Below are 14,383 nucleotides of genomic sequence, written 5' to 3' on the forward strand. Positions count from 1 at the left end.
GCAATAAGAAAAAAGAAGGGAATGTTAGTGTCTACAGGATAATGATCAGCACAGACCAAGGAGAATCAGGGAGATGAAAAGTCAGTAAGGTTATCTAACTGACAGTGAGACTGCTGTGCTCCAAGGGACAGACAGACATTTATATGACATAGTTTGATGAACCTAACAGAGGAGATAAAACTTTATCCATTGATAAGGAGTATTTTCAATATTCAACACGACTCAAACTCGAGGACATTAATAACAGCAATGTGCATGAATTTAACACAGATAATTACTACTTATAACTTAGTCTGTCATAACATTGGTTTACAATGGTGAAAACAGAAAACAATCTGAATGTCCAACAATTAGCTGAGTAAATTAGCAGCCATAAAAATTTATATTGTAGAAATGTTTATAGATATGGAAATATGTCCACACAGAATTAGACTATCAAGCATTATGAACAATATTCTTCCAGTTTTGTAAAACAAAAATGTTACATATGTATATAAAAATATGTGGAAACATATAAACCCAAATGTTGCCACCCTAAAACTACTGAGTGGTGAAATAATGAGTGGATATTCTATTATTATTTGCTTATTTGTGGGTTCTGTTTTTTTCTAAATCATGATCTTGTATTATTTCTTTAAATCATACTCTTTAAATAATTAAATTATTTTATTTGGGGTATTTTCTAAGAATAGACCCACAAATAACCCCTAGAAAAATCTGTAATCCGGTACTACAGGCATATACAAGTTTGAAAGTGAGTTACATGAGAATAAAGAAATAAAGCAGGTAATTTTATTTAAAAGAAATATAAATCATGAAAAATACTTTTCTAATACTCTATGACTAAAAATTTCATTTTGGTATAATGTTGCTACTCTCTACCCCACCCTCAAAAAAAAGGTCTAGTTTTCTATAGTTCTACAAAAGACCCAAGGACAAAGTAGCTTTGTCCACAGTTCTGCTCACTTCCTGAACTAAGCCTCCACAGGATGGTGGAGCGAGAGGCAACATTTATTTTCTCTTTTCATCTCTTCTGGCAATCTGTAACATTTTAAGCACTTTCTTGGGAAAGCAATCATAAATAGTAGTACATATTAATTTATTATAAATATATCTCACATGAGATCTTGATTCTCTGGGTAACAGTGAACACAAAGTTTGCCTATTGCGATTGTGAGCATCGAGATCCACAAATATAACCGACCAAGAACAGCCCTGGAACGAGAAAGAAAAACACATTTCCTGAATCAAGAAAAAAGAAATTATAGAATGCTGGACATTTTGGCTGTAAGAAATTTCACAAAAATATTAACATTGGTTACATTTGAGAGTGGCATTACAGAAGATTTTAATTTTCTTTTTTATATTTCCAGTATTCCTCAAATTTCTTGCAATAAACATTAATTTTATAATTAAAAGAAATAAATATTATTTTTGCAATTTCCCTATTTCTCCTTAGTCATCTTACAATTCAAAATGTAGTGATTAAAAGATAACTAATCAATTAAGGATATTTGGTTTAATAAAGATAAAAATAGTTTAGCTAGTATTTTGGCAAGGAATAAAGCAAGAATTAGGATGCACAAAATCTGAATTATACAGTCCTAAAAAGAACTGTGATTATATGATCAAACTATACAAATTTAGATACAATCTAGAATTAAAGCTGTAAAGAACTACTTGATTAAAATATGAAGATAGGGGCAGCCCTGGTGGCTCAGTGGTTTAGTGCCACCTAAAGCCCAGGGTGGGATCCTGGAAACCCAGGATCAAGTCTCATGTCGGGCTCCCTGCATGGAGCCTGCTTCTCCCTCTGCCTGTGTCTCTGCCTCTCTCTCTGTGTGTCTCTCATGAATAAATAAATAAAAATCTTTTAAGGAAAAAATGAGATAGAAGCATCTCTAATAATAATAATGCACATAATGCTAGCTAATATTCATGAGGTCAAGCACTGCTCTTCATGCTTCACATGGATCACTTAATCCCCAATACGTAGATATTATTATCTCCATTTTAATGAAGAGGATTCTAACTCCTAGTTTAACAGAGCAAGGGTTCAAAAATCAGGTCTTTGACATAGAACCTCACATCATAACCACTGAGTTGTACAACTTACCACATTAAAAAATATCTTTCACATAAGAACTAAAAACTTAAAAAGATAGGTGTAAAAAAATGGCAATTGGTCTGATAACAAAATTTTTAAAAATTTACTATATAGCCATTAGTACTTTCCATATCCGAGAGCATAGTCATAAGTAAACATGGCTTTGTTCTTTAACTGGGAAGCTAAATATTTTGAAAACATAAGAGATGAAATTGGAATACAAAGACTACTTCCATAATAAGAGAACACTCAGAAAAATACATGGAGAAAGGAAAAAGAGAACTCTTATAACTTTCATGTTACTTTAATATTACCCTCTAAGTCTCATCCAAACTTACACCAACTTCAAAGATGTATTTAACCCTGAAACTAAAATACCTTGAATCAATCAATCACCTAAACTGACATTCCAAATCTAGTACTAGTAGGCCCCACCTCCAAATATTAGACTCATTATATGTATATTTTTCCTGTTAACCTGTTCATACATGAATATTAGCTCATGAAATAAAATAATTTTTCTATCATGGTATCATTTCTTAAATCTCTATTAACTGATCATAAATAAAAATGAGTGAAGCTACCTCTGAACAACGAGATTAATGCTAAAGTGTCCTTCCTACGATTTGAAAGTCTCAACTCCTCATTTCCAGCCATAAATCTGAGCCCAACAAAAGCTTGACACAGTAGCTGCCATTGTCAAGAGTCAAATGCTCTATCCTTTGAGAAAAATAAACAAGATAGGACCTGATCTCCTCTCTCAAGGAACTGACCCAGGTGATATATAGTCCCTAAATAAGATGAATAACAAGCAAAACAAAAAGACTGCACATAGCAATACCCAGCTACATACCAAATGATTAGCTTAGATGAAAGAATACTAATGATAATAAACTTCTTAAGTTAATAGGAGAAAAACAATAGGGCACTTGGGGACTTTCTGGAGAAGGTAAACTAAGTTATGAATTTTGGGGGAGAGGGGGGCAAATAGGGTGATTAGAATAAGGCAGCAGAGAAATAAATGGGTATGAGATGTTGGGAATCTCTGAGTATAGAAAATCAGACTCACGGTTTATCCTTAGGCTGATAATTAATAAAGTTAACTGCATGTCAAATCAGTCTGCCTTGAATTGAATTTTTAAAAGATACAATCTAAGTAGAGAAATAACAAAGTGAAACGGCAAATTTGGCAATTCCTGACATTACCTAATTAATATAAACAGCCAACTTCTATTTTCTGGCCAAAATAAATGGCTTGTTTACCTAAATTCAAAGTATTTGTTCAGGTCTCTTCCTTTGCCAGCTTCTAACAAATATACCCAAAAGGAAAAATAATCTCATAATGTTACCATATTTTAACACTGAGATAAAGATCAAAAGTTAGTTAACTGTATTGTTTGGGCAATCTCTTGAAAAATACACCATGCTTTAGGTATATAACCCATATTTACAGGAGAATAAAATTCATCCAAAGCCATGGGCCACTATTCCTAATCAGAAGCAACTTTTTCTAAAAGTCATCAAGGAAAACTTACATATGGAATTAATTATCACCTTCTTTAAATGATCAGACACATTAATTTTAGGACTGTAAATTTCAAAGGAAGCTACATATGTCTCCATTGCTTTGAACACTTTTCATAATATGAGCAATCTCTCCAGTCATCACCTTTTACCTTCTGACCTCAGCTCATCTGTTAGTATCTTGATTTCTCCAATTAAAGGCACAAATATGAAAGGATGTTTTATATGTATATATCACTGTAAATTAACTGATTAGCTTTGGATATTTTATTTTCATCTTCCATTTCTGAAATCATCACAACTCTGTCATAATAGCCCAACTCCAGTTAAAGACTATATTTTAAGAGTGGTAGATCAAACTTTAACCCCCAAATTGAGTTTCTGTAATTGTGTCCTAGTAAATACACTAGAATTTGATTCAACCTGACTACTGTCTTGGGGACTTCAGTTTCAGTGGTGGGTAAGAGCTGCAATGACCCATCTACCCCAGGCTTCATGCCCACAACAAATCTTTCTGAGATAGTAGCAAGGGAGACATCTATGACCATTAGGTACTGCTGATCTCTTTAATTTCAATTCAAAGTGAAATTATTTGATGGATTGTCTGGGTCTTTCTTTTCCCCATTAATCACTTCTCTGAACCTGAGCTATTGGCTTGCTGTCCTCATCTATCAGCAAAGAATCAAACAATGAAACTGGTCAGTATATCTACTATATATGATACCTTCTCTATTCTCAGGATAAAACCACACCACTCTGATGAAACCATATTCCTCCTAGCTCAGCAACAGGCTGTCTCTTAGCTTTGTGGCAGATCCTGGAACGTTGTATTCTTACAGAAAGGATATTTACTGTTGGGCATTACCCCTCTGCACCATGGCTATGGGTGGCAACAGGTGTGTAAATATCCAACTTTTACAAATTGTCAAATAGCCTCCAGTAGCTCCTCCCACAAACCATGCTTCTTTCTTTACAGAAGATCCTACTCACATAAAGGATGTGAGTTTTTCAAACTACAGAAAGAGATGAACCTAAGGGTTCTCAGGTTTCAGAAGAGCAGAGCTAAGACTCAGACCCAGGGGACAGCCTGGGTGGCTCAGTGGTTTAGCGCCGCCTTCAGCTGAGGGCGAGATCCTGGAGACCCAGGAAACCCAGAATTGAGTCCCATGTCAGGCTCCCTGCATGGAGCCTGCTTCTCCCTCTGCCTGTGTCTTTGCCTCTCTCCCTCTCTCTCTCTCTCTCTGTTTCTCATGAATAAATAAATAAAATCTTAAAAGAAAAAAAAGACTCAGATCCAGGAATCACAAAGCTTATGCTAACAATGTCGATGACACTTTGCTGAGTGTAAATTATGATTTACTTAAACATTACTTCTAATAATAATATTTCTATATATTGTCACAGAATATTGACAATATATAGAAATTTATATTTATACAGAATATATATTGAAACCATGATCAATATATAACTGTCACACTGAGGCTTATATGAGTTATTTTTCTAAATGCTACAAATTAGCCTTTTTTATAAACTTCTCAGTAAAGAAATTAAGCCATTTTATCATATTTTCTTCTTAGTCTCTCACAAAGGAAAATAAATTTTGAAAATAGTTTCAGAGTAAGTATTTAAGTAATGGGTTTTCTTCCTGAATAATAAAATAAGTTTAATATTAAAAAAAAAAAAGGAAGTAGAAACACATGCTAGTCATAATGAAAGCTAAAAATTTTTTCCACCCAATAATTTCCATAAAAATAAAAACATTTGTCATATACAGTACACAAAGGGTAAAATGCAAGTCTTTGCATTGTTCGGTGAGTTGATACCTCCTTCAGAAGTTCAATAAAATGGGGATGGGGTGAGTGACAGGCACTAAGGAGGGCACTTGATAGGATGAGCACTGGGTGTTACGCTATATGTTGGCAAACTGAATTTAAATAAAAAATTTAAAAAAATAATTAAGGAGAAAATGGTGTGGTCAAAGGTATGAACTCTCCATTATAAAATAAATCTTGGGGCTATAATGTACTGCATGGTGACTATAGTTAATAATACTGTATTTGTATATTTGAGTGTTGCTAAAGGGAATAGATCTTAAAAGTTCCCATCACAAGAAAAAAAAAACTCTAACTATATATGGATGTTAATTAGACTTAATGTGGTGATCACTTTGCAATATATACAAATATCCAGTCATTGTCATACATCTGAATGTTATATATCAATTCTATCTCAATAAAAATTTTAATTTCATTCAAAAAAAAAAGAAGAAAATGCCTTAAGAGTTTCTCAAGAAAAAGCACAGCTGGGATGCCTGGGTGGCTCAGCAGTTAAGCATCTGCCTTCGGCTCAGGGCGTGATCCCAGGGCCCTGGGATCGAATTCGGCATCTGGCTCTCGGCATGGAGCCTGCTTCTCCTTCTGCCTATGTCTCTGCCTCTCTCATGAATAAATAAATAAATCTTAAAGAAAAAAAAAAGAAAAGAAAAAGTACATCTGTCACCTCTAAAGGTGGAAAGCATTCAAGATTCAAGATTTCCTGTACTAATAGCTGATATTCCAGATTCATTACCAAGTGGCTTTGGTTTAATTCCTGGTTTTGCCTCTGTTTCATGACCTGTGAAAAGTCATCTCAACTCTCTGACCATTCATTTTGAGAGAAGGACCCTTCTAACTCCAAAGATCTATGACTCTCTGAGTTGCCACCAACAGGAGAAGCATTTTTGGAAAGCTCTAAATTAATTTAAAGAAGTCTTTAAAACACTTGAGCAGGTCTTCCAAAACACTGTACCAACAATATTAGAAATAACTGATAATATTAATGATAATACCCATGTGACCTGAAATCCCTCAAGTCTTGAAGAGGTTTCTTTGGGTTTTCATCTGAACATTTCTTTTTTATATTAGTTCTTTTTCTAGCTGCTCACCTTTAATGAGACCACAACTCTTTTAAGTACATGAAGCAATATTATAAGATGATTAAACACTAAAAAAAAAAAAAATCACATGCACTTTTAAATGTGCTACTGTTTAGCAGGTACCTCTTTTTAAACTGTTCTAGTGGTGGGAATTTGCAAAACTAGGATTCTCTCTGATATTATAAAAAAAAAAAGGAAGACAAAGAGGGGTTCTACTTGCAATAGGTAACATCTGTGTGGCTACAGGAATAAGACATTATTTGTCTAAATTCTATCTGAAATAATCAAGGAATAGTCAAGTCAGTGAAATTTGGTGTATAGCTCAGCTGGAAACAGACACAAGCTAAACAAGGTCAAGAATGAACTCTGCTTAGAGCAGTTGTTCTCATCCTTGGCTGCACATTAGAATTCCCAGGCAGTACATGAAAACTTCAACATCAAGGTCTCCCCCAGACCAATTCAATCAGAATCTCTAGGGGTAGAATCCAGCCATCATTATTGTTCTTTAAGTTCTTCAAATAATTCCAATGTGTAGCCAAGATTAGAAATTATGGCTGGGTAACAATATTGGCAGTATATTTGTAATTAAAAATCAGAATGTATAAAAAAGCAATTCAGTGCTTTTAGAGTTCTGGCTAAGAGATTTATGAGAGCTTCTTGGGAAGAGCCGACTAAAGGCAGAGCCCTGAGAGACAGGCAGTTGGGAAAAGTGCCATTCCATGTGTGGGTATGTAAGTAGGTGGAGCAGGTATATACCAGATACATAAGCTGCATATGTTAATGTTCAAGTACATCAAAGGAGATGACACAGTTGCAAAAAAGAGCTGACCACCACTTAAGAACATCCAACCTAAACACACAGAACTGCACACGGCCACTATTTGGTAGGCCATGGAGAACAGAAGAGCAAGACCTGCATTTTTCTAGACTGTTACTGTAACACTACTAGTTTAGTCCATGACTCTTCTCTATCTCCTTGAGATACTCTCTAGAGGTTTTTCAGTCCAATCCCTTCATTTCCTTTCTTTAGGATTATCAGTATTACCAAAAATTCATTAATAGCAACAAGAGATAACACCTAATGAGGGTTTAATCTTGGCCAAGCACTATGCTAATTGTTTTTAATTGTAGGAAAACCTTCTCAGTTAGGTCCTAGTATCATTATGTCTACCTTTTTAGAACAAAGAAGCTGAGACATAGGTAAACAGCCAAAGTTACAGAGCTCACTGGTGGGAGTACAGAGCATACAGTGATTCTGTTTCCTGACTCCGAAAACAATGTAACAATGTCATTTCTTTATGCCATATTACTCTTCCCTTTCATCCTATCTACCTCTATTTATCTGTCTATCTCTATTTATTATATATATATTCTCTACATATTTGTATTTACACACACACATTCATACATATGTACACATTTAAATGAATGTATGGAGTAAGGAAGGGGTAAAAGGAAATGAAAAGCACTGGGGAAGCCCAGGTGGCTCAGCAGTTTAGTGCTGCCTTCAGCCTAGGTGTGATCCTGGAGACCTGGGATCGAGTCCCACATCAGGCTCCCTGCATGGAGCCTGCTTCTCCCTTTGCCTGTGTCTCTGCCTCTCTCTCTCTCTCTGTCTCTTGTGAATAAATAGAAAAACCTTAAAAAAAAAAAAAAAAAGAAAAGCATTGAAAGATACATGTGGGACTTCCATAAGTATGGTGACACTTCGAGAGAGACGGAAATGTTGATACAAGCTAAGGGATTAGTGCTAGAGGAACTGAGAATCTCAAGGAGAGGTATAGTATTAATACTCATGATTTTCAATACGTTCATAACACCCCTCTATCCCCACAAGCTCTGATCCCTCCATTTCTCCAGCCACAGGTCTTGAGAGAGGAAAAACGGTATGGGAGTGGGTGATTGAGAGTCACCTCTTGGGAACCAGAATGAATTGCTGCTCCCCTCTTCCCAATCTTTTCATGTCTGTGCTCATTCTTCATTCTTCATGTCCTGGATATAACCAGAAGCCATCCTCCAGAGGAAATCGGAGTGAGAGGAAAAGACAGTTTGTATATATAGGGAGGAGAAAAGAGGCAGTTTGCTACCATACTCCAACTTGAAATATTCTTAAATTCAAGGCTTGAGGTGCATAGTATTATAACTGCCAAAACAGAAACCAAGTCACATTTTGCACGTCTGCGTTAAGTTCCTAAAATGTATCTGCACTGACTTAGCATTTTAATAGCTTAGGGTTAATTATAGTATCAGTTGGAAACTTCCTTTACCCTCTCATCTTAGAAATCTACAAAAATTGCTAAAGAAAATTAGTCTAGGGGCAGGTCTGATGGCTTAGCGATTTAGCGCCACCTTCAGCCCAGGGTGTGATCCTGGAGACCTGGGATTGAGTCCCACGTCAGGCTCCCTGCATGGAGCCTGCTTCTCCCTTTGCCTGTGTATCTGCCTCTCTCTCTCTGTATCTATCTCTCATGAATAAATAAAATCTTAAAAAAAAAAAAAGAAAAGAAAAGAAAATTAGTCTACTCCTTGATTCAGAAAAGTAACCTGTATTCTTACATAGTATTGCCTTTCATTGACAACTCAGTTCATGGTCACTTGGGTAGTTCAATGATTAGGTACAGAGAAACTGGTTAAACAAATCATGAAAATTTAGGGCAACCCTCAGAGTTTCCTTTTAATCCCAAAGAAAATGAGATTTAGACATAAAATTACAGCCAGCTGAGGGTTAAACTAGGATCAAAGATTCCAATTCTTTGGCTCCACACATTACACAAATTCCCCTCAGCATAAGATATATATTGATACACATTAAATTAAAATCAACATGGGAACTGACATAGAATATAAGTGGTTTATAACGTGAGGAATATTTAAAAACGTGAAAACTGGGGGTGCTTGGCTGGCTAAGTCAGTAGAGCATGTGACTCTTGATCTTGGGATTGTGGGTTCAAGTCCCATGTTGGGCACAGAACTTACTTTAAAAAAAGGAAAAAGAGAAATAAAAATTTGAAAGCTCAAGAAGAGACTTGAGGGAAAAATTATTAAACAAAGAAAATGAGAATTCTTTATCAAAGGATATTTTTAAATTAAGCAATATTTTTAGTTAGAAAAATATAATTTAACTAGCAAATCACATTCAAAGGAAAGGATGTTCAACCATGAGTTTGCTACATGAATTTCAGGCAATTCTTTGATCATAAGAAATGACTTGGTAAATCAATGGCCAAATTAATTAATCATGTAATTCAATAAAATAATCAAAGTTTGTTGTTAATATTCCTGTTTTTTGTTTTGTTTTGTTTTTTACCTGGTTGCCAAAGAGGTTGAATCCATTAATCGCTTCTAGTGCTGCTTTTGCTAAGCCAACAGAGCTAAAAGAGAAAAGAAATACTTTAGAATTCTGATGTCTGGCTACAAAATAAGAACCATTATCTAATGAATATTCACAAGCAAGTTTCTTTATTAACACTTATAACAACTTCCAGGAGAAAAATAATGTCTAAGAGACTTTAATCTGACATTTCACTATTTTAATTTTTCTTTTTTATGGTTAGTGATCTTATGGGAAAAATATTTCTAAGTTCACCTTGATCTAGATAAATGGTCATACTATTGATGGGAGTAGTTTTAATCCCAGTATCATTTATATTCACTAACTCTAGGGGAAAAAAAAGATGAACTTTAGAGGAAGGTGTATTATGATGAAATGTACTCAATAATAACCAGGTTGGGCATCATTAGTTCAGATCAATTTAACAGAGCTTTCCTGGCATCAATACTGAGCCTTAAAAAAGATCTTGCGTGTCATATACTTACTAGAGCTTAATATACCCATTCAAACATTCTTTGCTTAGTGTCCAATAAAATAGGCATTATTTTATTACTCAAAGAACAAATGATCACCACACATCTCATTTTTTGTCATATTCTTCTTTGCATAAAATGTGTATCCCTTTGGCCTCTAAAATGCCATATTATAATAGTGCTGAAAAATGGGAAGATCCTAATTTCATTAAGTGTGGCATTGTCATCTTATAAATATCAACCTTTAAATATTTTAGATCAAGTATCTAGTTTATTTTACTTATATTTTTTTATTTAAAGCAACTGCATATGCCATTAATATTTTCAAAAATAATGGTCTATCATCATCTAAGCGTTTCTTTAAAGCAGTGATATGTACGTAAGTATGGTCCCCAGAGCAGCAGCATTCCTGGGAACTTATTAGAAATGCCAGTTCTCACTTCTCTCTGTGAGTGGGATCCAACAATCAATGTTAAGAAGCCCTCTAGGTGCTTGAATGTGCTTTAAATTTGAGAATCATTGTTCTAAGCTGTTCATATCATCATGATCCACATTTTCTATGGGTTGTTTACATGAAATGTTCTTAAGTAAGCACTACTTTTATTACAGGATAGGGAAACTTACTTTGGAAGAAGAGAAAGAGGTGGGAAACTTATTTTGAAATACATGGATGGAAAGGTGGAACAGACGTAACTTTCCCTAATTCTTCTCACTAAATATGACTAAAAACCTTGGACACTATGTAAGCAAACATAAAAAGCTCAGACAATGGAATAAGGAATAAGGCAGACTGGCTTCAAGAACCTCGAGATTCCAGGAACAACACTGTGGTAAATACTCTAAGTTTCCTTTTTGCCTCAAATGCAACAGACTTAAAGAAGCCAACAAGTAGGAAGTGCCAGTAGGTGCATACAAAAAAACCTCAACAAAAGCCTGACAAAGGACCAGGAAAAGGGTAGCAAAACAGAAAACATTTAGACAATAACCATTCAGAAAAAAAACTGTGGCCTTACCCCAACTTAGTCCTATAAAGGCTGAGTGGGAAACCCAAACTTCTACATACCAGAGTCTATAATGAGGAACCACATCCATTTATCAATCCTCTCAATAGTGATGCTATCAAGAAAGTCCAAAGAGGAAGCCAAGACTTTTCATTCCCAATGGGTAGTAAGAAGTCTCCCTTCCTCATACTGTGAAAATCATACAAAGAGCCTAGATTTCCACCCCTACCCATCATTAATGAAATGAACCTCCCTATCCTGCTGTGACGGCACCAGAAGAGGTCCAATGGAGAGAGTCAGTACTTTCACTAATGCCCAGCTGTAAGGAGACTTATACCCTTTTCCTATCATGTAAGTGGAAGCCAATTGGGAATAAGTAATGAAGCATTCCTATCCTTTCCATCTGGGGAAGTATCAGTGTAGGCCTACTGGGGAGCTATACCTCCCACCTAGCCCAGAAGTAATGAGGAATCCCCATCTTGGGTATCAACAAAAAAATCTGGCAATACATTCTCACCTGGCAATAATACAGTGATGTTTCTGTCCCCTTTCCCTACCAGGGTGGTATAAAAAAAATACAGCTAAAGTAAGAGGTTAAAAAAAGGCTCAGGGTCCTATAACACCCGAATGTTCATGTCTCAATAAAAAAAAAAAAAAAAAAAAAATCACTCATCATATCTAAAAACAGAAAGATTTCAAACTGAAAGAAAAAGACAATCAATTAATGGTAATATTGTGATGAAAAAGATGTTAGAATTATGGGACAAAATTTTAAAGCAGCCATGATAAAATGATTCATTGAACAATTATGAATATGAGTGAAAAAAATGAAAAGATAGAAAGCCTCAGCTAAGACACAGTCTCAGCAAAACTGTTAGAATTGAAAAATAAAATAATCAAAGAAAAACAAACTCAGTAAACAGGACTGATGGTAAAATAGAGAAGATAGAAGAAAAATAACTAAATTAGAAGATAAAACAATAGAAATAATCCAATCTGAACAAAAGAGAGAAAACAAAACTGAAAAAAAAAAAAATGAAGAGAGCCTCAGGGACCCGTGGGACATCTAACATTCATGTCATTGAACTCCCTGAAAGACAGGAGAAAAAGGGCAGGGCTAAAACAAGTACTTGAAATGATGGCAGAAAACTTCAGCAAAAGACAAAAGTTACAGATTCAAACAGCTAACTCAAACAGAATAAAAAATATTCATGCTAGGACACATTGTAAATTTTGAAAACACAAAGTAAAAATCTTAAGGGATACTGGCTGACTTGGTCAAATGAGCAACCCTTAATCTCAGGGTTGTTGAGTTTGAGCCCCAGAGTGGGTGTGGAGATTACTTAAAAATAAAAAATCTGGGGATCACTGGGTGGCTCAGCGGTTTAGTGCCTGCCTTCGGCCTAGGGCCTGATCCTGGAGTCCTGGGATCGAGTCCCACATCAGGCTCCTGCATGGAGCCTGCTTTTCCCTCTGCCTGTGTCTCTGCCTCTCTCTGTGTGTCCCTCATAAATAACTAAATAAATAAATCTTTAAAAAAATAAAATCTTGAAAATAGCCAGAGAAAATACCTTACCTATAGGAGGAAAAACAACTGAACTATAGCAACTTCTTTATCAGAAACCATGAAAGCTAAAAAAATGTGGCACAAAACTTTTCAAGCACTAAAAGAAAAGAACTATCAACCCAGAATCTTATACCAGTAAATACATCCTTTTATCTATTTATCTATCTGTCTGAGTGAGACATTCTCAGATAAAACAAAGAGATCTGTCACCAGCAGAACTACTCTAAAAGTGTGACTAAAATAAGTTCTCAAAACAGAAAGGAAATGATAGAAAGAGGCAAAGAAAACAATAACCTTGGAACAATCAAAAAGGAAAAAAGAATATGGTAAGCAAAAATATGGGTAAATACAACAGGCTTTTCTTCTCCTCTTAATGTGTGATAGTTACAGCAAAAGTAAAACTGCGTGGTTCTAAATGTATGGGGAGGAAATGTTTAAGATAATTATATCACAGATGGGCAAGGGTAATTCTATATTTCCCTCCAACTGGTACAATGATGACATCAAAAAGCTGAGTTATTATGTATAAATAATGTAATAACTACAGCAACCACTAAAAAGCTACACAAAAAGATACATTCAAATCCAATACACATAAATCAAAATGGAATTCTAAAACATGTTCAAGAATCCGCAGGAAGGTAGGAAAAGAACAATAGAGAAATGAAAAACAGAATAAACACAAAATAAAACGATAGACTCAACCTCAAACATATCAATAATTACATTAACTGTATCAATTAAAGGAAAGATTGGCAGAACTGATCTAAAAATACAACCCGGGGTGTCTGGATGGCTCAGTTAAATGTCTGCCTTCAGCTCAGGGTCCTGGGATCGAGCCCTTCCTCAGGCTCCCTTCTCAGTGGGAAGTCTGCTTCTCCCTCTCACTTTTGTCTCTACCCCAGCCTGTGCTCACTCATGCACTCTCTCTCTCTCTCTCAAATAAATAAAACCTTAAAAAAAAAAAGAATAGAAAAACCAAAAATAACTGTCACCCAATTATACATCGTCTATAAGAAACTCACTTCAAATGTAACAATATAGGCAGACTGAAAGTAAAAGGATAAAAAAAGAAATATTATGCAAACATTAATTTTAAAAAAAGCAAGAGTGACTATATTAGTATCAGATTAAGTAGACAGTAGAGCAAAATTACTGGGGGCACAGAGGGATATTATATAATGCTGAAAAGATCAATTTACCAAGAAGACAGAACAATCTTAAATGTGCATGCACCAAATAAAAGAGCTACACAATATGTGAAGCAAAATCGATAGAACTAAAAGGACAAATAGACAAAACCACAATTATAGTTGAGACTTAACACTCCCTTCTCAACAATTAGTAGAACTAGACATAAAATAAGCAAGGACACAGAAGAACCATTAGCCAACACAATCTAATGCATATTTTTATAACACTCTTGATACAAACTGAATTATGTCCCCCAAATATACATACAT

At 35.1% G+C, this 14,383-nt stretch overlaps 1 protein-coding gene across 6 annotated transcripts in view; it reads right to left on the minus strand.

Annotated features, from left to right (window-relative positions):
- The window catches only part of PHKB (phosphorylase kinase regulatory subunit beta), a 214,910-nt gene that overhangs the window by 98,953 nt on the left and 101,574 nt on the right, over window positions 1-14,383 (minus strand). For all 6 annotated transcript variants that reach the window (XM_072827267.1, XM_072827266.1, XM_072827263.1 and 3 more), the window contains 2 exons: window positions 9,856-9,919; window positions 1,120-1,215 (listed from right to left, as the gene is read on the minus strand). In XM_072827267.1, coding sequence (XP_072683368.1) covers window positions 1,120-1,215; window positions 9,856-9,919 — 160 coding nt within the window. The remainder of the gene's footprint in view (window positions 1-1,119; window positions 1,216-9,855; window positions 9,920-14,383) is intronic.

Source organism: Canis lupus, chromosome 5 (genome assembly GCF_048164855.1).
Source record: "Canis lupus baileyi chromosome 5, mCanLup2.hap1, whole genome shotgun sequence".
Taxonomy (NCBI): domain Eukaryota; kingdom Metazoa; phylum Chordata; class Mammalia; order Carnivora; family Canidae; genus Canis; species Canis lupus.